At 32.6% G+C, this 25,014-nt stretch overlaps 4 protein-coding genes across 6 annotated transcripts in view; 2 read left to right on the top strand and 2 right to left on the bottom strand.

Annotated features, from left to right (window-relative positions):
- LOC110999502 overlaps nucleotides 1-9,048 on the top strand; it is a 28,597-nt gene extending 19,549 nt beyond the window's left edge. Inside the window, exons 29-39 of one of the 2 annotated variants that reach the window (XM_022268569.2) lie at nucleotides 223-391; nucleotides 715-876; nucleotides 1,069-1,247; nucleotides 2,287-2,451; nucleotides 2,760-2,887; nucleotides 3,056-3,243; nucleotides 3,920-4,026; nucleotides 5,159-5,291; nucleotides 5,806-5,992; nucleotides 6,723-6,911; nucleotides 7,428-9,048. In XM_022268569.2, coding sequence (XP_022124261.2) covers nucleotides 223-391; nucleotides 715-876; nucleotides 1,069-1,247; nucleotides 2,287-2,451; nucleotides 2,760-2,887; nucleotides 3,056-3,243; nucleotides 3,920-4,026; nucleotides 5,159-5,291; nucleotides 5,806-5,992; nucleotides 6,723-6,911; nucleotides 7,428-7,638 — 1,818 coding nt within the window. In that variant the 3' untranslated portion in view covers nucleotides 7,639-9,048. The remainder of the gene's footprint in view (nucleotides 1-222; nucleotides 392-714; nucleotides 877-1,068; nucleotides 1,248-2,286; nucleotides 2,452-2,759; nucleotides 2,888-3,055; nucleotides 3,244-3,919; nucleotides 4,027-5,158; nucleotides 5,292-5,805; nucleotides 5,993-6,722; nucleotides 6,912-7,427) is intronic. The other variant, XM_022268570.2, reaches the window with a different exon arrangement.
- Nucleotides 9,049-9,113: 65 nt separating this feature from the next.
- LOC110999505 (peroxisomal membrane protein 11C) lies at nucleotides 9,114-13,272 on the bottom strand. The gene is made up of 4 exons (XM_022268575.2): nucleotides 13,136-13,272; nucleotides 12,702-12,866; nucleotides 10,568-10,752; nucleotides 9,114-9,784 (listed from the first exon to the last, which is right to left on the bottom strand). The coding sequence occupies exons 1-4, from the start codon at nucleotides 13,190-13,192 to the stop codon at nucleotides 9,529-9,531; spliced, it is 663 nt and encodes a 220-aa protein (XP_022124267.2). The 5' UTR covers nucleotides 13,193-13,272; the 3' UTR covers nucleotides 9,114-9,528.
- A 794-nt stretch (nucleotides 13,273-14,066) lies between these two features.
- Nucleotides 14,067-16,038, bottom strand: LOC110999504 (peroxisomal membrane protein 11C). The gene is made up of 4 exons (XM_022268574.2): nucleotides 15,615-16,038; nucleotides 14,975-15,139; nucleotides 14,543-14,730; nucleotides 14,067-14,353 (listed from the first exon to the last, which is right to left on the bottom strand). The coding sequence occupies exons 1-4, from the start codon at nucleotides 15,672-15,674 to the stop codon at nucleotides 14,077-14,079; spliced, it is 690 nt and encodes a 229-aa protein (XP_022124266.1). The 5' UTR covers nucleotides 15,675-16,038; the 3' UTR covers nucleotides 14,067-14,076.
- A 107-nt stretch (nucleotides 16,039-16,145) lies between these two features.
- Nucleotides 16,146-24,218, top strand: LOC110999503 (protein SMG8). 2 transcript variants are annotated; one of them, XM_022268571.2, is made up of 13 exons: nucleotides 16,146-16,397; nucleotides 16,470-16,765; nucleotides 16,873-17,094; nucleotides 17,170-17,419; nucleotides 17,613-17,768; nucleotides 18,332-18,406; nucleotides 19,093-19,250; nucleotides 19,960-20,163; nucleotides 20,785-21,002; nucleotides 21,236-21,452; nucleotides 22,585-22,704; nucleotides 22,947-23,157; nucleotides 23,844-24,218. In XM_022268571.2, the coding sequence occupies exons 1-13, from the start codon at nucleotides 16,260-16,262 to the stop codon at nucleotides 24,039-24,041; spliced, it is 2,463 nt and encodes an 820-aa protein (XP_022124263.2). In that variant the 5' UTR covers nucleotides 16,146-16,259; the 3' UTR covers nucleotides 24,042-24,218. The 2 variants fall into 2 exon arrangements, with proteins under 2 accessions (XP_022124263.2, XP_022124265.2); XM_022268573.2 differs by having other exon boundaries at nucleotides 16,147-16,397; nucleotides 20,785-20,996.
- The last annotated feature ends 796 nt before the right edge of the window (nucleotides 24,219-25,014 follow it).

Here is a 25,014-nt window from a genome sequence, read left to right as displayed (position 1 = left end):
ATACACACAATTAGACTTTCTCGTTATGTGCGCAATTAACTTTCGCTTGAACGGTGATGGAAACCGTATTGTCGTCAACCCAAAAAGTCGAAGTGCCTATTAGATTGTCAAATGATTATGAAACAGATCTGAGGGCGAGATTTAAAAATGTTGTAGTGCCACTGATTTATTATTAATATTACTTTTGTTAATATAATTTATAATTTCATATGATGGTTATAGATCGGCCATTTCCTACGCGACATAGGTAGTATTTGGTGGGAGGCGCGTAAAAGTTCCTGGGACAGGCAGATGTATCCCCAATACGCAACGGACGTAGCGGCCGTACTGACCTCACTGCAACGGGCATTTATCGAAGCTGCTCAGAACCTGAGCTATGCTCCTGAAAGAGGTAATATGGCGATTTGGTTTTTTGGGACTGGGGCCAAACGAGCAGGTGGCCCTGCAACAGCAAGATGTTTGCTAGTAATGCTTTACATATATTTACTATTAAGATATAAACTCAACATAATGTATGCTATACTGATTCGTGATTAAAAGCTTTGTTCAAAATTAAAGAAGTTTTTAGGTTAGGATGATAAAATAATCATAAGTTGATTGTACATAGCTTCAATCCGTTAAAGAAGTGTTTTCTTTAGAATTTAAGATTTTAAACACACGCAGACCTGGCTGAATAAACATTATTATCTATGAATGTTTGATATGTAATTTCAGTGACGCTATATTCCTGGTCATCGATGATAGAATCGTGGTCAGCGTGGATTTCCCCTCAATCCCTCGAGCCACTTCTTCCTTCTACGTGCGAGGATGAAAAGTACACGCAAATGCTTCACAATTTTCTCACTTGCGTATTGAAAGTTATGGAAGATAGTCCCGGTAAATTTATTTTTTTATTTTTGTTGTGTTATTTAATATGAGGAGATTTTTTAGGCACTTACATTATTTATATTTGCTATTGTTATTAGTTATAATAATCGTTAAGCTAAACAGCCAGAAAACGTATGTCCTGCAATTTCACCCTCAACTGCGATTTTTTTTTTAAGATATGAAAGACTTTGAAATTTGCAGGTAGCACAGAATCTCTTCTATACGAAATATGGAGTTGGTGTGTGGAGACATACTGTGCCAGCAGTAGGGACACCACACAAGAGTGCCGCGTCCAACTGTCCGCATTGTTGTCTGTGGTCATTCAACTTGACTGGCGTCATCAGTGGTTTAGATCTACTTGTCTTCCAAGAGTTATTCAGGTAAACCTTAAAATTGATTGGTTTTAAAAATCGTTATATCTCGTAACAGTTAAAAACTGTTATACTTTAAGTATTGTTCTAGTATTTTTTTTACTTAATATTTTAAATTTCTTTTGTCCTTATTAGGGTTGTATCAAAAGTCCGCTTCTAAGCTTCTTGCATACTTTAACAGCTAATCTAAAATAAGTTTAGTTCTAAAGTCTTAAATATATTGTTTAGATAAATATCGTTGTCTGTAAAGTCGGCTTACGGTTATAACAAAACATTGATGAAATTATTGCACACTTTTATGAATAAATTTAATCAATTATATTGAATTATCACTATTTTGCATAATACAGAAGACATTAAATGTTTTGTATAGTTCTACATATGTTTGAACCAAAGTCCTGTTCACCAACAACACAGGGATGTTATGTGGGGACCAGCTTCTGTATGGTTAGATACCATACATATCACGATTTTTAAAATAAGTAATACGATGTGTACGTTTGTTACCGTTGTCTCAACGTACGTATCGTTTTATTCTAGACTAGCGACCCGCCCCGGCTTCGCACGGGTGCAATGCTGATACTAAATACACTACAGAAAATCTGTGAACGTTGTATATAAAAATGTGGGTTATCCATAAGAAATAGACATATACCATCATGGACTTTTCTGTAGACCTTTTCAATGTGTACAATATTTAGTACATTATTTTGATAAAACTCGTAGGGTGCGTTTGCAATGAAAGCGGAAAAAATGTAATTATTTACGACATCACATTAGAAACCTGAAAAATATCAGTACTTCTCCACTATTTAATGGATGTTATTATACATATAAACCTTCCTCTTGAATCATTCTATCTATTAAAGCGCATCAAAATCCGTTGCGTAGTTTCAAAGATTTAAGCATACAAAGGGACATAGGGACAGAGAAAGCGACTTTTTTTTATACTATGTAGTGATAACACGGTAACCATGGCAACAGATACGGCACAACCACGCAGTATAATCAGACCCATCATTCGTTGATTATGTATTCTATATTTCAGATCAGCGAATCAGGCGATAGAGAGATCACGACCTGGTCCAGTATTACGCTGAGTCATACGCAAGCGGAGACGTGGCTGCGTTCAGTGCCTGACGTACACGTCGCCCCAACGTTGGGTGCGCTCTTCGATTTGTTCGTGTCAAAGAATATGCAGTTTTCAGAACAGGTATGTCATATTACCGTTGTGTGAAATTGATTATTTTATTTACATTTCGTTAATATAATTAAAATTAATTCGCAGTAATGCTGCCATTTTGAGGTTATCTTGCTGCGTATCGACGATTGATTTTTTGATGAGATTTACAAAACCAAAATGATCATTTGTATTAAATACTTTTTGGAATTTGTTTACACAAACACTATTTGACCAATTGCAAATTTAAATTAATTGAGTAACAGGTCTTGGTTTGAAGTTGTTTTTTTGTTTGCATTAGCCTATTTACCAAAATTATGATAGCTTTAATTATTTTAAAGCTCATATCGGAATGTTGCGGGATTTCCTGGTGGAGACTTCCCACAGAAGCTTTGGACCAGCTGCTGGAGAAGTTCTTCTTCCAGCACCATAACCCTGGAATGCCGTACTGCGATCTGCCCCAGTTTCGGTAATTATTGTTATTTACTATTCAACGCAATGCTTTTTTTAGAACAGGGGGCAAACGGGCAGGAAGCTCACCTGATGTTAAATGATACCGCCGCCCATGGGCACTCTCAATACTGATGACCAATCATATTCAAATGAAACTTTATTAATAATTCCTTTTATTCCATAGCATTGTCCTCTCGGCCTGTCAGCTAAGCGTTCACCCAAACACGCCGAGTACGATCGTTAATAATGCCACGTCACACGTGAAGCGTTGCCGCGCCGTTTCGCAGTACATAAGAGCCGTTGTGTCGCCGCCCTTACAGTCGCATCTTAGGACTCACGTGACCCGATTATTGCAAGTTATTACTGAACTTGGTAAGGAGTTGCATATTATAATAGAGTAACGTTAAAAAAATTAAGTTAAAAAATTCTCGTGTACGGTAACGAACTCCTCCGAAACGGCTCGACCGATTTTCGTGATCCTTAGCGTGCATATCGGCCAGGGTGGAGAATCGATTTTTCATCCCCCTAAATGTTAAGGGTGGTTCGTTATAAATATATCCCCGCCCACTTATAAAAGATAGTTATTTTCATTGAATTAAAAAAAATGACGGGTCAGCTAGTATACAATAAAATTACAAATTGAAGACGCGTATGTCTGTCTGTATGTATGTCTTAAAGTCAAAAACTACCGAACAGATTTGTGGGGTTAATGTGATTTTGTAGATTTGTATATAATATAATTTATTAGGGTTTTATATAAAACTTGCAAAATAAATATAGTCGCTGTAGAATTATATTGTAACACTTAATACCCCATAAATGATATTAGAACTTTGGCTAATCTGAAAGATGGTTGGGCTATCTTTATTTCTAGTAATGAAATTATATCTATCTCTCTAAATCTTACTAAAAACATGTAATAAATAAAATAAATTCTTTAAACTTTTTGCCGTTTTAATCGATAAATTGTGATCTTTCCATTTTCGCTGTAGTTAGTCGATTTATCTTTGGTAAGAATAAAAAAGAACCGTTCATTATTTCAATACAGTTTTTGTTTCAGTACCATACACAGACACACAGGGACATTTAGAGGAAATTGTCAGTCGTATAATGGTTATTATGTGTATGGAGCCTGCAGCTGAAATTGTTCTACCCGTAAGTTTAAAATTTGTTTAGAAAAAATTTATCAAAAAGTGTGTTTTGTCTTTAGATGTTGTATTGGCATAACTATAATAATGTGTGTATTTAAAAAAAAACATTGTTAAAACGGCTTTTGTTGTTCATTTGATAATGATTCTCAATACTCGCTTCTTGTGCCAATGACAATGTGAGTTGAAACTTTTTGCGTAAGATTTTAGATTCCTGTAGTGTTCCTATTATTATAACACTTACGTCAATATTGTTGGACAATTATTTTTATACCTAATATGAAAAGATACAATTTTTGTAAAAAAATCGAAATAATGTTTAGAAAATTCATTAAACCCTCCAATAATTACTTAATTCACTATGATTTACTTCTTTCACTTCACTTAACTAACATGAACTGTATAACTTCGAAGTTAATCAAAGGAATTGTCCGTGCGCATGTGTCAAAACTTCTCTTATAATCTACTAGCAAACTGTCCCGGCTTCACAGGCACAATTATTTTATTAGCTTTTTTTGGAGATTGATATGTGGTTTCAGTATTATGGAGCCTTTTTTATAATCAAGTTTTCGCAGAGCAAGCGATGAAAGATGTTTTATAGGCATTTTTTTACACCTTGGGTAACATTATTGTAATTTTAGTAGTTTATCCTTATTATTTTCTTGCCATTGAAATGTTGTAGCTTAAACTTGCGGCGAATGAATTATCAAAATCGGTCCAGAACTTTTTGAGCCATTTTGATTCAAATATACAAATCTCTTTATAATACAAGTATAGATTTAAAATCACATGTACAACAATGGCACATGCACTAATAATAATAATAATAATAATTCTATTAATTAAATATTAAATTTAATATTATTTCGCAAAACAGCCACGCCGCTTCTCTTACAGTTTCACAGATCATATATAAATCGTTAATCTTAACAATGCATTGCTTTTTTAAAATGCATTTATTTTTATTGTATAATTTTTATACTCTTTTATGATTGTAATGTTTCCCTTATATGTTGTGCACACTTGTCATTGATGCATTGTGTTTTTGTATGTCGTGTGTTCTCTGTGAGTGCTGGGTGTGTTTCGTTAGTGGGCCTTTTTAATAAGTAAATTAAGATTCTTTAATAATTGTCATACAGGTTTTATTGCAATGGCTGTCACAATGCAATAGGACCTTACGAGCAGCAAGTATGTCCGCTGTAGCTTCGATCACGGTGTTGGATTATTTCGTTCCTCTAGCTGATTTATTGGCAAAGACTCACTTAAATAGTGGTAAGTATAATTTAATGATATTCGTTAGCAAAACATCTCCAGAGCTTAAAGAACATTTCCATAACCGAGTTCTTAGTAAGATTGTTGGCTAAACAATGTAGAAAACAAGGAGATTTGCAGGGCTCATTTGAATCTAAACCATCCACCCTAACCCTACCAAATAATAATTTAAATCGGTCCAGCCGTTTAAGAGGCGTTCAGTGACATACACACGTACAGATGATTTATATATTATATATAAAGATAACACATTAATTGGCTTCTATCGTTCAGGCATGCGATTGCCAATCTTGAGAGGTCGTGCGTTCAAATCCCGACCAATTGATTTTTACGTGACAGACTTTCAAATAAAAATGATCAAACACACGAATGCAAGAGAAGAGAATAAGAATACTCATATAGAGTTATAGCGCCAATGGATTATTATTATTAGCCCCTGGAAATATCATGTTTAAGCGTACAAATAAATAGTTTTTAAATAATAAATCCCTAATGATATAATGAAATCTTACAGCTGACAGCACGGGTTGGCAAGAAGCAGAGGTCCGTTGGAAATCGAGCCCCTGGTGGGAGGCGAGTGCGTGCATCAAACGTGCTGGATTGTACGCCGCGTACGCACTTCTACGTGCACGTCCCAACGAGCACACGCCCGAACGTCTATGTGAAGCTCTATTGGCTTTGAATAATGCGGCGATTAATTTGTAAGTGGATCAATGTTCTTATTATTTAGGACTGAAACGCTGATCAACAGTGGAGTGGAAAGTAATATCTTCTGCCAATCCTGACTAGTCAAGCAAAGAAGCTTTAAAAAATTTTTATCTATCATTATTTTTTTCTTTTCTTTAATTACTATTATTATGTCTTTTTGTGTGTGTTGTTAGTAATAAATGTTATTTCTGTCTAAATACATAAGTACCTTGGCAATCGCATAAAGAAGTAATATATCTCACAGATTCTATGAAATTAGATTGTTAAGTATCATTGCTGAGGGTTATGTAACCTACACACACACAATGCCATATATATATATATATATATGGCGTTTATCGTTGCCGTAGAGGACCATGACATAGTATATATACATATTATATAATAATTAGAAGCGTAAAACAAATGTTAGCAATCATCGCACACAAAATCTAATAATCTAAAGGCCGGCAACGCACTCGTGAGCCCTCTGCCATTTAGAGTGTCCATGGGCGGCGGTATCACTTAACATCAGGTGAGCCTCCTGCCCGTTTGCCCTCTGTTCTATAAAAAAAAACTTGAAGCCAAAATGACTAAGTTTTTCACACCCTCATAAATTGTAACATTCTCGTTTCCGATTCCATCCAATATGTCGACTACACAAATATAATTACTGTTGTTGTAATCACCAAAAAAGACAGTCAAAGAATTTCATTAAGAATGTAATTTATGATTTTATTCTAGCTCCGAAAACGATGAGATAATAGCATTATGGATTTGCGTTGTATCTCGTATTGCCAATACTCAAGGGGAGGAGGCGAGGGAATGTAGGAATGTTGCGCAGGAGTTGATCGATAAATGGGCAGTGGAACCCAAACGATCTCTGCTTCAAGTTGTCGCTTTGCAGACTACGGCACCTGCGCCTACACCACGGTATGTATATCTCCATACTCCATGTATATAAACACTTTTTTAAATATATTCAGTGTAGTTTTAAATCAAATCTATTGAGGCACTTTGTTAGGCACTTTATTAGTATATTGTTTCCCAACGTATTCCCCATGCTCCACAGAGGCACTGTGTTTCGTTAAAAAAGTTTAAAGTTCTAAAGAGAACAATTATTTATTTATTTATTTATTTTTTTACACTTCGTTGCTAAAGAAATACAAACAACACAATATATATAAATTACAAGGGATGCAACGGGCGGCCTTACCGCTAACAAGCGATCTCTTCCAGGCAACCCTAAAATTAATTTATTTATTAAATAAAATTATATTTTAGTATTTATTTTATTTAATTAGTAATTTAAGAAAGGCCAACGTGGCAAATGGCACAAAAATGGTTGGGAAACACTATACTCGGATTTTTAAATTGATTAGTTCAAATAAAATTGTTTCCAGAAATATATTGTTGAGATATTAGTGATTTTGTTTTCTCATTTCGCAGACATCGTATCCTTTGCCGTTTTTCTCAATGCATAACATCTCCATCGGACACGACCGCCCGTTCATACGAAGCAGCTGTTAATTCTGTACTGGGTTCGACTCCCGGTGACGTCATCACGTGGTGTAAAAATCCTAGTCTAAAAAAGTTATTGCAATTAGCTAATAAATTGTATCCCAATAGAGAATTGTACTTTGGAGCTGAACCTAAGTAGTATTTTTGCTTTGTATCTGTCGTAGAAATCGGTGAACACAAGTTTCTTTAATATTATTTCAAAGTAAACCTGTTTTTGAAACGACTATTGTTTTACTGTTGGGATTGGATATTTTACTCCAAGAAGAGTTATTATATTAGTGTTTTTAACTTTACTGTTATTTATTTGTCAATATTTGAGTGTAACAGCAACTTTTTACTATGTGTTAAATTTTCTTTTGTCTCGGAAATAATAGTGAGCCAATTCTGTGACATAATGCCAATGTGCCATTTGGATAATTAAAGTAAATAGGTTTAAAAGACGGTTTAATTTTGAAGTGAAACTTCTTTGAGAGTAAAATTTTTACGGATGAAACGCAATAATAATATTAGCGTCACGAAGATGTGCAGCGTTTATGTCCAAGAAAAGGGAGAGAGAGAGATTGAGACCGATATTGAGAGAGTGAGAATGGGAGATCGTCAAAAATAGACGCTATTGCTCGATGTATTCGTTTAGTTGTTACATATTAGAACTATAATATGTGTGTATAAGAATATGCTGAATATATAGAATGATTGTATCACCAAAACATTATTGTATCATATTCTTGCAAATAAATATATTATTATTATTAACGTCTTGTTTAATAAACATTAACACAGTTATCATTAGCTCGTACTCTAATACAGTGTGTAAACAGTGTAAATAAAGAATTACAAAGAAGTTTCACTTCTGACATGTGTACTTTGTACTTACGCACTTTTTTTTAATTTTTTATGTCTACGTAATTCTACTTATTCGTTAGTTTTAGTTTAATTAAATTGTTGTTTCATAGTGAAATTTTATAAAAAAAAAATCCAGTTCTAGGCGGTTCGATTGTTAAGTAATTTTGTAATTTAGTTTTCATTTGAGTACAATTTGCTTTGTTATAGTACCAGTGTAAAACTCTAATTTTGCCATGACTATTTTTTTTTAATTATTTTCTTTTTCTATTTATAAGTTAATAGGTATACTTTAAATCGTTTGGAAGCTCTATTGAGAGTTTTGACAGCGGTCATATCATAAGTTTGTTTATAAATACATATATACATATGTTTACTCATTTTTATATTGAAAATTTGTTTATAATTTGCTCAAATTAGTAGTTATAAGAATGATTAAGAAAATCTCATGTTATCATTGTGTACACTTATTGTAAAATAAATGCAAGTAAATGTTTGACCAGTTACATAACTAGGTATTTCTTAACAAATAGAAAAAAAATATCACAACTAGATAAAATTTTATCATCAAATACCTTCATCCCTGAGGTGAAATATTCGATACGCCTGGTATGTACGCAAGCCTAGTTTGGTAAAGATTAAACTGTGATATGTATTGTAAGAGATATAGATTTTTTATGTGAATTGTCAATAAATATATCGAAATTAATTAATCTTTTATTTTACTATAATTTAGAACATATCTTGAATCTTATTATAAATAATAATTTAACTACAATTATTCATAAGATTTCTTAAACCTAGCGATAAATAAATATCTAAAATATAATTTAATAATTAAAACGGGAAATTGAATTGGAATAGAAGAGCCTTATGGTGTCTCAATAACATAAGATAAATCTTCATCCTTGATAGAAGGTCTATATATAATATGTACACTCAAAATCGTTTACGACGACATCGTTTAGAACACACCGGTTATATTGACCAAAATCTTAGGTTAATTAGGTTCTTAATAACACGTCATCGGCTCTTAATAGGGTTTTACGACCAAATATGATTAGTCCTTTCGATGTTATAACAGATTTTGACTATATTTATTTTAAATTACATTGAATAAATACGTCAAAATCTGTAAATGGATTTCTACTACTGAAGTAAGTTTAAAGGTTGGCTTAAAATCTCCAGATTACTTTGGAAGTAACCGTTTCCCATGATAATGCATAATCAAACCCAGAACCCCTGATGCAGTAGCTACTGCAGCAGCATGCGTGGTCTTTATAGAGCTGCCCCAGAGCCAGCCCTTGGGAAGCCAGTTGACCAGGTGTATGATGTCCAGGAAATACTTTGTGCTGGTAAGGGATGCTTGCGTGAAGCGAGCTGGTGCGCATTTAGTGGTTTTTTCCTTTAATTGCTGTGCTGAGAGATGAACGGTGCGAATTGATCTGAAATGTTTTTAAAACGTTTATTTTGGAAATACAGTAAAGTATAAATGAATGCTTTATGAAATCACACGAAATATTCGCAGGTTACAACGTTTAAGTTAACGGGCATGCATTTATAATTTTTTTTAAATGTTTAATTATATTTATTGTATATTATGTGGAACATATTCATAGTATAATAAAGAAAAGAAGAATTGACGAAATACGTTACAAGAATTTAAGAGATAAAACAGGGTTTGCTGACGTCGTATATAAAACAAAAAAAAACTAAAATGGGCTGGACATATGCCTGCCTGTGGCTTTGCCCGTGGGCACACAGAATCAGTTGTCGTAGATTAACAAAAACAATAGCTATAATGTATATATTTTGTATTCTGATATAAGGCTATAAATAAATAAATAAAATGTGGAACATGGTGTAAGGGTTGCACGATAGAAACATTTTGTAGAACATTTCGTTTCCGCAGATCAAACCCCGTAACCCTCTGGGCTTTATATACAATTGAGCTATACAGGGAAAGTAAATATAATTTAATGGAATTATTTGCGTCCACCTCATTTGTCATTAATATAACCTACAAAAGAAAACAATGACACGAGCGAGAGAAAAGAGAGAGAATTCAGTGCGAAATATTTTTTAATTATTTCAATATCCTTAGCGCTCATGTAGCAACATGAACAAGAAGAATACGGATTTATGAATGTCATGCGTATTTATATGTAAGGGTTTTTAAATCCTTAATGCTCTCGGCCTAAAAAATTAAATCCCATATATAAACTTACCGTATAAAACCTACAAACACGTTCAAACACCAGATCACCTTGTGCGCAGTCCGAATCTTGTAGGCGACGTCGTCATTGACTTTTAGCACACCCGTGTCCATGAGCCATTGCAGTTTCTCAGCCTGGAGGAAAGTGAGTGTGATCACGCTGTTGGTGACGCCTAAAGCACCCCACCATGGACCCTCCTGAAATAATTCAAAGATATGAAAAGCAATCTATGAATAAAAGAAACGAAACTAATATGTTATTTGACCAGCTGAACTTTAATTTTTTTTTAATGGAAATAAATATATTCCTTATAAGGCCGGCAACGCACTCGCGAGCCCTCTAGCATCGAGTGTCCATGGGCGGCGGTATCACTTAACACCAGATGAGCCTCCTGCCCGTTTGCCCCCTGTTCTACAAAAAAAAATAGCCAATATTAGGTAAGGAATTATCATTGTGGTGTATTTTTGTCTTGTAATGTCCAATCCTATATATACAAGCTGAACTGGCGAAATTCGTGAGCGTGAAATACAATGAATGTTGTTTTACAGAAGCTAAATTTAATTTATTGAAAGTAATATTGTATTACAAGAAAGAACACAAAATTAAAACTAAGTTCCTCCTATCCTTTTCGTTTGACATTATTCTACAGTTTTTAAATCTAAATTCCGCCACTATCCGAATATTTTGGATATATCAAACTCAAAATAACTTTATTACCACACTTATACACGTCAAGTGAAAATATGTTAAATTGATTCTGAATTTACATTTAATACCAGTTCGCAAGTCAAGGTAAAAATATGAGATTTTTGCCCGCTTGCAAGAAGAACGGGCAAAAATGTGGAGACAATTAAATCCCAAGGATTATGATTATTTAAAGAAACGTCTAATTTATAAATAAATAAATCTTTAATTGTAAAAATTGATTTATAAATCGTTAAATAGCTTTATTGATTAATTGGTTAACGAGAGTTTTGAATTTATTCTGTGATAATTCTCTAATTTCACTTGGGAATTTGTAAAAAAAATGAATACAATTTCCGAGTGGCTTATCTTTTGCAGCCTGATTGGTTGGTACCTTTATTTCAATACTTACGTTCTTTAATTTGAGGGTAGAGTTTACCTTGTCGTTGGGATATTAAGCGTTTGACAGTTACGAAATCTATGAATATTTTCTATTGAGACTTCTTTTCGTTCATTATTATTTAAGCAATCGAGACAAATCAAACACCATTAAAATCGGTCTAACCGTTGTAGAGTTATAAGTGGTCGAACCAACCCGACTTTATAATTATATTATTTATATTATATTATATATATTCGTTTTATATATTAAAGAAGAAGACTTATCAACTACTTGTACTATATAAGTATCAAATATGTATATGTTTTTTTATTATTGTATGAATAAAATATAACACCTAAAACTCCAGTAAGAGATAAAAATGACATGCGAATTAAGAAACGTATGATAAGATAGATTTTGTGTTATATTGGCATATTTCTTAAATTATTAATACGCTACATAAAATAGCCCTTAACTATTACACTATATATTTTTTAAAATATATATCTTTTATCAAAATTAATTCTAACATGTATGCGGAATCAAATTACGGAACTAAATCAAAGGTTAAAATAACTTTCATTATTAAAGGAAGCGGAAATAAACGGGTAGGCACAAATATGCAGCATGGAATAAAATTATGTATTTCCGATAACTTCAAAAGAAAAGGTGCCATATCTACAACCCCACATCATTCTTCATTAGCAATTCAGAACACGAAATTTAAAGAAAAACACTTTTTAACGGATTATAGTTATGTATTATTGTATTTAAACTTATAATTATTTAACATAATTTTAAATCTTCTATAATTTTAAATTTAAACGACGTTTCGCGTGCTTTACAGCGTGCGTGGTCACGGTGACTGAAGACCCGGTGAGAAGACTTTTAAATGTGTAAAAGTTATGTTAATAAAAGACAATACTAAGAACAAGAAATTTTTACATTGAACACATGTTATAGAATTTTAGGGGTAAGACAAATTCATCGTAAGACAAGTTGTAATTCTATTTATAGAAAAATCTATTGACGCAAAAACATACATTAAAAAGGGTTTGACTACTATGTACGCCTACTTACGTGTTTCCCTAGTCCATATGTGTAAAGAACTTTTAGAGCGGCTGCATCGTCAAAAAGCCGCAAGGTCGCTCTAGTAGCAGCAAGGTGTGTGCTGGCAGTCAATAATTCCTGACGATTCGAAGTGGAGCCCCATAACTTGAGGAGGTAGCTTGTTAGGGCTACTACCTATGACATTTATTTTTAATACAGGATAAAAAAAATTATCATAGCATCTTGAATATCTGGATTTACGAACGTTTATAAATAAAATATAAATTGTGGTTATAAAAATAAGATGTTTAAGGTATTCCAGTATTGTTTCTAGATCGTTAAATAACTGCAAATGCTTAGGATTTTATAAAAACCAAATTACAGTTAGGTTCATTTATCATTCCAGATATTTTGAAATATCGTTATTTGTAATTAAAAAAAACGAACTTAAAAAATCGTCTTACCTTATCTCGATTAGCATGTGACTGCAACAAATCACAAAACTCGTCCACAATCTCCATTCCTACTCACTGTTATTATAATATTGTATGTCGTAATAAATTCAATTTTTCTATCAACTATTTCATTGATTAGATAACTGTACGATAAACCAAAAGTCATGCCTTATGAGAATTTTCAGTTCGTTAAATAATTTAAAAGAAAAACACGGTTTAAACATATCATATATTGAACTATACACAAATGACTGTATATTTACTGAGGAACATACTTTACAGGAAAAGTTTCTATAAAGAAAATGCTTAGTAATATCCTGAGGTAAATTTCGTACGTCAATTCTTAATAGAATCTTCCCATTGATACAAATTAAATAGTACGAAGCTAGTTTATTGGTAACAATTGAACAATACGGTATCTTACATAATGGAGAAATACATATACGGTGTTTAAAAAGACACTATAAAATAAGAAAAATTACATAAACATTAATGCATTTGTACTCCAAAAATTACATCAATTGAGCGTATTTTATCATCCTTGAGATAGGTACCAGTAAAATAATAATAAATATTAATTTTTAATGTTATAAGTTGATACCGAAATGAAAAACCCATTTTCAGTATTACAAAAAATACAAATGACCTGCATATGCAAAGTTTCATTGAGTTCTACTCATTTTTAATAAATTATTACAAAAGAATATAATTAGTAAATAACTAATTAATAAAAAAATTATACATCTGTGATTCTGCTATTTCACCTTTACGGGTTCACTCTGTGTGAAATGATTATATTGATATTATTAAATGCATAAATTCAAAATTTCCAGAATTTGCATGCCATATTCATAACATTAATATTAGATGTTTTTTTGGAAGAATTTTAAGTACACAATAAGGACAACATACAGTAATTTTAAATAAATGAAAATTGTGGTAATTATCAATTACTTTAATAATCTTTTCTTTGCAAAATACATTGCAATACCTATAACAGATGAGGTAGTGGCTATTGCTGCTATTTTGGTGGCACCAATTTTCTCCCCCCAAAGACACCCTGATGGAAGACAACTGACAGCGTGAGTAATATCTAAACATAGCTTGCTAGCTGTAACTATTTGTAGCACAAGCCGTATATCTAGCTTTTGTTTAACCTCACTGCCACCTTCAGATTTTTCTAGACAATCTTTGCTCCACCATAAGTGTCGTACTGATTGGATTGTTCTGAAAAACACACTGTACTTAGAATAGTTTTCAAATACTTAAGAGTGTATTTTGATGTTTTAAAAAATATACTTTATATAAAACTTGTTAACAACGGAATTTAATTTTATTTGCTTATTATCTTAAGTTTTGGGATACTAATTTCCCAATAATATAAATAGTAGAAGTTTAAAATGATTTTCTACATACTGTATTAATGATATATAAAGGCTAGCAGCCCACAGTGCTGTGCTGAAGACCTCAAGTCTGTCAGCTGTTTCCGTAGACAACTTCAATATGCCAAGTTCATGTAACCAGCAAGCTTTCTCAACTGGCAAGAACACTTGATCAACCATATTAGCTAACACTCCTAATGCTGCAGCTACTTTTGATGACTCCTAGAAGGTAGATATTGTTATAGAATAATAGTAGTAAAGTTTTGTTTTAGCATATTATATTGATTACTCTCTAAGAAAGTACTTAATACTACTCAATCAGTGAAAAGGTACATTGTCTAAAAAAAAATTTTAATTGATAGATTTTTTTACATTAAATTTATAAAATCACATTTTAAAGCTTAACTAACAGGTTCAAGGTAATAAAGTATTCAAGGTATTGAATAAATCTATTCAAGTTACTCACATGTTTTCCTAATCCATAATTATATGTATGCCTGATCATAGGAATATCATCAAAGAGCCTGAGCATCATTCTTGCATTGGAAAGTCGTGAGCCAGCTGTCTGCCATGGCTTTTCTCCTATTAGGCAACCATACAGTTTAAAAGTGTAACATGCCAGACGGACAACCTAAAATAATAAGACACTTGATTTCATCCATCATAAAATGACACTTAATAGCTGAAGTAAAATGTGGTTGCTCTGAATTACAAAAATCAATTTTGTTTTGTTTTGTTTAAAAATACAACACCACCAAGCTTTGGAAATTAAGAATAATTAAAAAAAAATAGTTTAAATATATATAATTTACTTACTAACTTACATAATAGTTACTGAAATCTATGTTATTTTAATACAATATATAGATCATGATTATATAAAGATACCATCTATGTTTATTTATGTATAGACATAATTATTATAAAGACACTTTTCTTAAGTATATATTTAAATTGTAATAAATTATAACTTTATTTTAGTCTAACTTATGTAAAAATATTAATACTAATGCATGTGTTAATGTGAAGTTATAGCTTTAAGATTTCCTATTTAATTACACAAATATCAAGGTTATTAAGATTATGTGGTTTTCCGCATACTTTACCTTGTCCCTTCCATTGTAACTATCCAAAAGTTCACAAATATCATCAACTACAGTAGACATTTCTACAGATTTTTTTCTAAAACGTTATCAATAACAGGTATAAAAACTCGAACTATGTTACGTTAATAAACACGATCGACTTTGCAAATTCATTATCACAACTGAGATAGCGTGGAATGTGGATGAACCTTGACGTTTTAATTAGAAAGGCGATTTTGACTAGTAGTTTTATAAAATTCTTATTGCCAACGTGATTCCATCGTAACATTTCCGCCTAATTGATTGATATGAAATTCTCGCCGAGTTACTTTTCATTAGTTAAAAGTAATTTTACAACAATCCCTGTTCATTAACACGACGATACCTAAAAATTTAACAACAATTGTGAAGTTCTGCACAAAGTACAAACTTGATGGTCTTGAAATTATCAACATAAACAGCTGCTATTGACATTGACAGCGATATTTGGCAACTTAAAATTATTTACCATTTAGAGGTTCTGTTTATTATGCTTTGATGTTTCAAGTAGAGTTTCAAATAATACACACAAACAGTCAAAATCTTAAGTTGAGTATTGTCAGATATAATATTTGTCAAAATCTAATAGTAAGTGAAAACAATCCGTGAAATGTAAATATTGAAAAAATGAAAGAATTTTCAATTAATGATATTCCTGAATTCTCCAATAAAGATCGTATAGTTGTTGTAGGGGTAATAGGAAAATCTCCATATCGTTATCCAAACAAAGCAACACCGTTAGTTCCATCACAGTTTTTTTCAGAGGTAATTTTCATATATTTATAACAATCATAGTTGTAACTTATTTCTCTTACACTTGGAAACTGATATTTGCAGAATGGTATCCAATGTCTTTGGGATGAGAGACAAAGTGTCCTGTATCTACATGCAGTTACCTACTTCGATACTAACCGGCTTTGCGAACTCGCCAACAACCTAAGCGAAAACTCTAAGAGTACTGTTAAGGATGCAGATGCAGCTCACTGGCTTGTTGCATCTGGCGAGCTGGCTATAGAGTCATGCAAAGCGTTTGCTCTTCTTTTTCATCTGTGTCATATAGTTATCTTGTCTTCACCAACACCAGTCTTTGATGTGGGATATTTGCAATTGTTCAAGGCTATTGATGCTTATAGGTAAGTTAATGAGTTAAAAATCATAGATTTTTTTAAATTAAACAATAATTTCATTGTCCCTTTTAAAATATAGGTATTATATAATTATACTTACTCTGAACTTCCAGAAATGAATTGACAGGACCAATAACTAAGGCTTTAATAGAAGCTGGAGTGTCAGATGCATGGGAAGCACATGGTAGATTCTGTTGCCCACGTCTCCTATTCCACTTTCGTCGAGCACCAACACCTTTAAGGAAAAACCCAACAGGTCTGAAGAGACTAGAACATGCCATTGAGGATCAAATCTATTTTATTTTAAGAAAATCAAGGGTTATTACTAATGTATGGTAAATATCTTTTTTTTTATAAATACTAGAGGGTTTTAAGTAAGTTCAAAAATCAATAATGAATTTTTATTTCAGTGTTAAGTCTTCATTTGCCATTCCAAAAAACGAGGAATTTGTTTATATAAGTTCTGAAGAAGGTACTGGTAATGCACGTGACATGAGTACTCTGGTTCGTGGTTTGGTACAGATGTGTTCTGGCATCCAACCTGAAACTAGCAGCCGTCAATCATTTGCACAGTTCCTGCAAATGCACCTGGACATAGCTTTTGAACAGGGATTTAATGATAATGTTGGGAAATATGCAATGAGTACATCTTTTTTTGAAGTGAGTATGACTATTATCAAATTGAAGATTCAAAAGACTAATATAGTCATGTTTCTGAATTTTATTCTTTTTCAAGATGCCAGTGCCACATACTTTTCATGGCCTGTAAGAGTGTTGGTACTTTGTCCAAAATAATAAATGTGCCGTATTACTTCCTTTTCATGGTTCTAATTGCTTTTGTCACTAATTATAGTTACCAAGCGCCAAGTCATGGAGAACACGTGCTCAAGCTTTAGTTCCTATTTATATGAAGGAATCCCCAACGCTTAGTGATGACCAGGACAATGGAGACGCCCTCTTCGACGCGTTGGCTACTGACGTTAGGTTCTCAAAAGCGAGATGTGCGAAGGTACGAAATTAAGTAAAATAAACTTTCACATAAACCAATAAACTCCAATCTAATATATAAAATTATCGTGTCACGGTGTTTGTAATTAAAGTCCTCCGAAATGGCTCAACTGATTTTCGTGAAATTTTGTTAACCATGTGAATCGGACAACATCTATTTTTCATCCCTCGTAAGGCGAAGTGAATCTAGATTTTTATTTTATTTTTAGACATTCGTTTAAATAGTTTTTTATGATACAGCAAAAAAAATACATACACACCTTAATTTTCACACCTCTTCGATTAAAATCAATTTTTAATTTGTTAATCAAATACTTATGACTTGATCCCTGAGGTTCTATATATGAAAAATTCACAGAAGAACCTAAAAAGATTTCATACCGGTAAACCGAACAGTCTGTGGGGTAGCAAAGCAAAATGTCCCATATTGGTAGGTACTAAAAAGGTAGGATAAGAAAAATAACATTAATTAGAAACAAAGTTCAAGGGGCAGCTAGTTTTCAATATAAAACTACAGGAAAGAATATTGTGTATTTAAAACTAAACTGTGTTTTTTTATTTCAGGTGTTACCCATAGCCCAAGCATCCTATGCTGAAGGTCTACCATCGCATTATTCCAGTCAACATCATAACCACAAGGTTTGTATTAAGATATATGCACTTTAATTATATAAGAAAGTCTTTGTTATTTTTTTTAGAATAAATGCCAATCTTAATCTAAGCAGAATTTAACTAAATCTAATATATTCAATTTTCAAATATAATGTTAACATTTTTGGATTTATTTAAGTTAATATATCTAGTGGCTGAATAAGGACGGTATTGCGAAAATAAAAAAATATGAGGGTAACTGAGGAAAACTGTTGAGCTTATCAACACACTAAATCGCAAATCTCAAATCTGAATTATCCTAGTACTACTATTTGGGCGAGGATTAGACCCAGTTCGACGTAGGGTCCTTCAAGAAAAGAGCGTACCGATTCTTAAAAGGCCGGCAATGCACTCGCGAGCCCTCTGGCATTGAAAGTGTCCATGGGCGGCGGTATGAAATAACATCAGGTGAGCCTCCTGCCCGTTTGCCCCCTGTTCTATAAAAAAAAAGTTTGCCACCATACAAATGTTTATAATATAAAAAGAATGATTGAAATGAGTGCGATCCCTACAACGCGGGGACGATGGGGCAGTAGTCCAATGCGCTCGATATACGTTCTCAAGTAGAGCTGTCATATATATGTACATGACTATAAAAGCAGTTAAATTAACAAAATATACAAATTAAAATTTGACTAAGAAACTCTTCAAACATTAACCTTGTCTGAATACAGGTAAATGTCGCCTTGGGTGTGGTGGAAGCAATGGCCCGAGGTCCATTAGCAGGAGGCGCTCGATCAAGGCTTCGGGCTGCTTGTGCCACAACTTGGAAGACGCGTCGTCTTTGTGAAGCACCCTCGCTTACTTCCCATCCCTGTATTAACCCTGACCAGTGAGTATATATGTTTTGTCGTTTAAGCAATCTTATCCTATCCTATCTTATATCTTATATCCTATCTTAACAGATAGGTTTAGAGCTATTTTTTTTATTTATGGCAATAGGAATAACTTTATGCCTTGCTCTTTTAACTGTTGCTTTTTTATTTCGTCGAATTTCAGACTTTAATTATTTAAGTTTTTAACAAATTAAAGATCGATACTAAACTTATAAATTAAAATTAAAAAAAAATTAAATATTTTTTTAAAGAAAAGTTTAATCCTACAGTCAATTAGTGAAAGAAGATTATTGAACATATTAATTATAAAAACTTTGTTTTTGAAGGTTCCACTCCTACCATTTGTGAATTGCACACATTTTAAAGATGTATTTTCTTTGGACAAATCTTTGTTTCTAATTTATTTTTTTATTCTTTATTACTCAATATGTCATATGGAACGTGGTGTAGTGGTTGCAGCTCCTTACAAACATTGTGTAAAAAAAAGTTGGCGATTATAAAGAGTGGCGGAGAGTTTATTGCCAGTTCTTCTCTTCCGTTCTACGCCCTTGATTTGAGAACTGGCAGTAAATGTAAAAGTAGATTCATTAAATTTTTTTTGACTTTCATAAGTGTACATTATGTTACCTATATGAATAAATGAATTTTGACTTTGTGACGTAAAATACGTTGTTTAGACGTACAGACTCCCTTTTAAATTTCCAGTGACGGTAGTAAAGACCACTCATCCGGCGTTCGTTACATAAGTGTGTGTAATTGTGGTCGAAGTAAATGTTCACGAGATGACCCTTATACCGTGAAAGCTGCTAACTTCACCTTCTACAGCCACGCAGCTGAAGAATGTGGTGTCTGCAACACCCTGCAGTGTATAGAATTTCCTGTATTTCAACCATCTACGCCCAGTTTTAGGTATGTTGATTGTTACTGTTATTATTGTTGTTGATTGTTATTGTTGTTGATTGTTATTGTTGATTGTTGTTGACTTATTACGGTAAATTTCTGTATTTGGTTATTTACGGTGATAACTATCCCTGGACACTGTAAATGCAATGTACACAAGAAGTTTTGATTGGTTTGTTAACTATATAATAATAATACAAAAAAATACGAAACTAAAGAACAAATTTCTTTTTCCTTTTTAATTTTATTATCAAGCCGCCGGGTGGCTGACCTGATGTTAAGTAATACCGCCGCCTATAGACATATCATACATATAGAGGGCTCGCAAATGCGTTGCTGGCCTTGAATTGGTATGCTCTTATTTTGTAGGACCCTAAGTGGAATTTGTTCGGAAGTACATCAGTGGGCAGCTGGGTTTTATATTTAAAAATTTAATTAATAGAAGTTAGTAAGGAATTTTCAATGTTTCATTTAAATTTCCCAAACTACGAATGAATTTTAAGAATACATATTGTTTTACGAATCTGAAAGTTAACATATCAAAAAGATATTTTTTTAAAGGCTTTACTAACAAAAGATCTAACCACGAGATTTTATGAGGTCGTCCAGTTAAGTTAGTTATTCTTTCAGGGCCGCATCTGTCAAGGGTGTTATAGAAGAGGTACCAGAACGGGCTGAAAGATGTGACGGTTCAGGGGAATCCCCAGATGTTGATCAACGCTCAGAAGGCTGGTCTCCTGATGAACTGTCTCCCGGGTCAGCGAAAGATGACGATGATGATGAACCGGCTTGCAGCGGTGATGCACTGAATGTTATGCCTGTTAGAGGTGAAACTGTTACAGGTGAAGGTCATAATCATAAAAGTTATTAAACATAAATGAATATAAAAATAATTAATCAACACATTATAACTGGATTTTGACATAATACATTTTATATTAAAAACACACTGACCATGCGAAATTTCGTACGTGTCCTATACAGCATGGTCACGGGTTTTATTAAAGTGAAGTAGTTTATTTATTTGGTTAACAATTAAGCGAAACAAACACCAACAAAACATTATATTTAACAATTCCAGCGAAAGTAATAAGCCGCCAGCCATCGACGACAGAATACCTCCCTGGAATGTTACATACAAATAGTCCCGCTGGCTTGTTGCCCGCCTTTTCGAGCTGGTCGCTGGTGTGTCTCGGCCAATCATCTCTATATTCGCACAATCTGGGCCTGCCAGAGCATTTGCAGCCTGGATTCCTGCCTCATACGAATTATTTGCTTCCATGGGATTGTGCCGTGCGGTGAGTGAACGAAGGAAATCTACGAATTTTTTTAATTTTTTTTATTTTTATTTATTTATTTATTTAATAATAAGTAATCCAACAGCTATTTAACACATATTATTATACAAAACACAAATACAATACACAAAGCCAAAACAGATTACACAGATTAAATAAAAAACAGAAAATAAGCATTAAAAGACAAAGTGACATTTAAAAAAAAACAAAAGAATAAAATTAAAAACTACTACTTAAAAAAATCGGAGTCTTCCCGCTTCTCCAAGTACTTCTTCACATCTCTCTTTTTGTGGTAGATTTCTTATATGAAAATATATCCATTTCTATATATTTTTATCATAAAGTCACTATCGAGTGTGGGGTCGTCGTCAATGGAAGTTCTTCCTGGTTTGAACTCACACCAACTCACAACCATAGATTATCAATGACATGATCGCCTAATGTCTCTCTTAGTTTTGATTTACCAAATCTGTAGTAAAGCTTTTCTGGCAGAGATATGTTATGCATGCGCAATCTGTAATTTGATCGATTATAGGAACACGTTCCAACACAATGCAAACAAAACATTTATTTTATTTAAAAACGAGTGTGTACTTATGTATACGCGTTAGAAGTTATACTTCTTTGGCGTAAGGAAAAAATAACTAAAATGCAGTAGTACTTAACGATTAATATTAAAATAATGAAAAGATTTTATTTAAATAAATAAATCATTAGTAAATACTATCACCGTCTTATATGAAATTTATTTAAAAACACCAAAATAATATGTATTTATTCACACTGTTTAATTCTACTGTTACGAAACTCGTGTTCTAAATATAAAAATACTAGAATATACAATTTGAACATAGTTATCGATTTCCATGCCACCTATACCTAACTTTACGATGTCGAATTTAGGTGTTGGTGTGCGCGCGCATCGTACAAATTCACTCTCATTTTTCTCTATCGTGCCAAAAGAAGTATAACTTCAACAAAAGATAAATTACTGCATTATATTGTTATTATAATATCTGACAGTATGTTTTTTTCTTTCCAAGGAACGTTGTGACGCTGAAATTGTTATTTATAAATAATATAACTATAATATAAATATACATTTATATATAAATATAAAATACTTTTCCAGAATGGAGCATGCAAATATTTGGCGCACATCGTCTCGTGGGCGTGGGAAAGGCGGCTCCCAACATAACCTAACAGTGAAAATATTTATTGGGTTTGAATACGAATGTCCAAGAGGTCATAGGTTAGTTTATATTTATTTGAAATTAACAGAAATATATGTAGCAAAAGCGTTTATAGTTTTTTCTTATATTGTTAATGTACTTTAATTTTTTTGGTCCTTCGAACTAATCTGTTTTCGTTACGAAGCCGAAATAAAATAAAATTACCAAAATATTTGGTAAAGCATATATTTTTATACGCATTTTTTTAGCTCTATCATTTCTATATCAATAGATACTTAAATATGATACGTTATACATTTAGGTTCATGATGTCCTCGCCAGACTCGGTAATGAGTGGTGGGGGGGTTTCCTGGAGTCGCGATGGGACAGGGGCGGCAGGCGCTCGTCTGGCAGCCAGCGAGATGCCTATTTACACCCCTTGCGTGTGCCGCCCCAACACTATGTTGGCGCAGTTGATGCGGCTGCATGTCGTCACGCCAAAGAGCTCGGTGCATGTCACGCTGTCGCCTAAGGTCGGTGTCTAACCCAAAAATCTAATTGTCTGACAATTGACATCAGGCTTTTTTAATTTAACTTTTTTGTCTTGTATTAAACTATATACTAACTATATATAACTTTTACACATTTAAAGAGAACACTTTTTTAACGGATTGTATCTATGTATTATTATAATTACTTTATTTATATATATTACTCGAGCAGTGTTCGCCTAGTGACTGCAGCGTGCGACTCTTATAGCTGAAGTCGTAGGTTCGATACCCGGCTGTGCACCAATGGACTTTCTATGTGTGCATTTAATATTTGCTCGAACGTTGAAGGAAAACATCGTGAGGCAACCGACATGTCTTAGACCCAAAAAGTAGACGGCGTGTGTCAGGCATTGGAGACTGATCAGCTACTTGCCTATAAGATTCAAAAATGATCATGAAACAGATTCAGAAATCTGAGGCCAAGACCTAAAGAGGTTGTTAGCGCCATTGATTTATTTATGTATTATAATTATTTTGCATAGCTTTGATTTTTCCTACACCGTGGAAAAATTAAAAAAGTGTTTCTTTAGTTTTGTTATTTCTGTGAATGCTTTTTCTATACTATTCACGAATTTCCGCATTCCCAATTCTTGCCACAGAATCTATTTCATTTTATTTTTGAGATATGTACATAATATAGTCTTATTTATTCGCGTATGTATTCTCAGGTACAACCGGCCCTCGGTGTACCAACATTCGTTCCGCGGCCGGAATCCGAAGGACCAATAAAGCTTAGTAGTTCAGCCTACTGGATACTTCGCCTTCCATACATATATTCTGATGAGAGAGGTCCAGTGCCAAGGCCGAGGAATGCTGCTGGTTACATGGGTTATATGCTTACACCACTATTTGGACTACAAGAATAAAATTTACCATTAAAAAAATTATGGAAGATCTGCAGTTGGACAAGAATTTTTTGTCTTTGTATAGAAAACAGTTCTTTTTTTTAAAACTAAGTATGAATTTTATATATAAGTAATATGTATATTGTAGACACTTATTAAGTACCAAAAGTTTAACAATAAAAGTTTTTTGCAATATTATTATATATAATTTTTATTGAAGTCCCTTACACGATAATCTGAATAATTTAGTAAATTTGATTTTATATCTTTAACTTTATTTAAGAGTTATAGTCAAAATCGTTATTTCTGTATTTTTGTTTTTATTTGTAATTTCATTATAACGATTTATATACTTTGATGAAACAACAATCGATTTAAAGTGATACTAAATTGAACAAAATAAAACAACACACGCAGTCAACGAAATAAATAAAATAAATTATAAAGTTTGTATTACCCTATGTAAGAACAAAAAAACATCCGCTCTGACATGTATTTAAAAGTCTTCTCGTCTTAATAATTGTTAATTCTATTTAAAATAAACAAAATATATTTAAATTGTCTTTTATTATATCCTTAGATGGACTTCGATCTATAAGTTTGATTTTAAGATTAAATTATTATCATAGAAAGATAATAGAGCTTCTCTATGATAATTTAAAAATAGAATCTATTCTTTTAAAAAAGTAGGTCAATTAACTCATTTCATGTTAATAAAATAGAGCACACAGAAATAAACTGCATAAAATATACAATTTAATATTAAAATAAATCCTGAAATGAGTTATAATTAGATTTTATCAATATTTGGAGATTCGAAAATAACTGCCCCTATTCACGCATGCGCTCTCTTGCGACAACTTCTGGAAACAAAAACGCGGGAAATCATTTGACGATCTTTTTCGATAAAACTGCCAAAAAGTTGTACATTTTAACTATTATTATTCATTATAATAAAAAAGTAATTAAATTATTTAGACTTTAAAAATTATAT

This window comes from Pieris rapae, chromosome 8 (assembly GCF_905147795.1).
Source record: "Pieris rapae chromosome 8, ilPieRapa1.1, whole genome shotgun sequence".
Classification (NCBI taxonomy): Eukaryota; Metazoa; Arthropoda; class Insecta; order Lepidoptera; family Pieridae; genus Pieris; species Pieris rapae.
Note: the sequence above shows the minus strand (reverse complement) of the source record. Positions and strands in the feature narration are given on the sequence as shown.

Coding starts and splice junctions, on each gene's coding strand:
- LOC110999505 (XM_022268575.2), bottom strand. CDS start 13,192: ATGGAGATTGTGGACGAGTTTTGTGATTTGTTGCAGTCACATGCTAAT. Junction 10,753..12,701: donor CATATGGACTAGGGAAACAC/GTAAGTAGGCGT, acceptor GAATTATTTCAG/GAGGGTCCATGGTGGGGTGC. Junction 9,785..10,567: donor GTGTTTGTAGGTTTTATACG/GTAAGTTTATAT, acceptor AAAACATTTCAG/ATCAATTCGCACCGTTCATC.
- LOC110999504 (XM_022268574.2), bottom strand. CDS start 15,674: ATGTCTACTGTAGTTGATGATATTTGTGAACTTTTGGATAGTTACAAT. Junction 15,140..15,614: donor GTTACAATGGAAGGGACAAG/GTAAAGTATGCG, acceptor TTATTATTTTAG/GTTGTCCGTCTGGCATGTTA. Junction 14,354..14,542: donor CTTTATATATCATTAATACA/GTATGTAGAAAA, acceptor TGTGTTTTTCAG/AACAATCCAATCAGTACGAC.
- LOC110999503 (XM_022268571.2), top strand. CDS start 16,260: ATGAAAGAATTTTCAATTAATGATATTCCTGAATTCTCCAATAAAGAT. Junction 16,766..16,872: donor AAGGCTATTGATGCTTATAG/GTAAGTTAATGA, acceptor CTGAACTTCCAG/AAATGAATTGACAGGACCAA. Junction 17,095..17,169: donor AGGGTTATTACTAATGTATG/GTAAATATCTTT, acceptor TTTTTATTTCAG/TGTTAAGTCTTCATTTGCCA.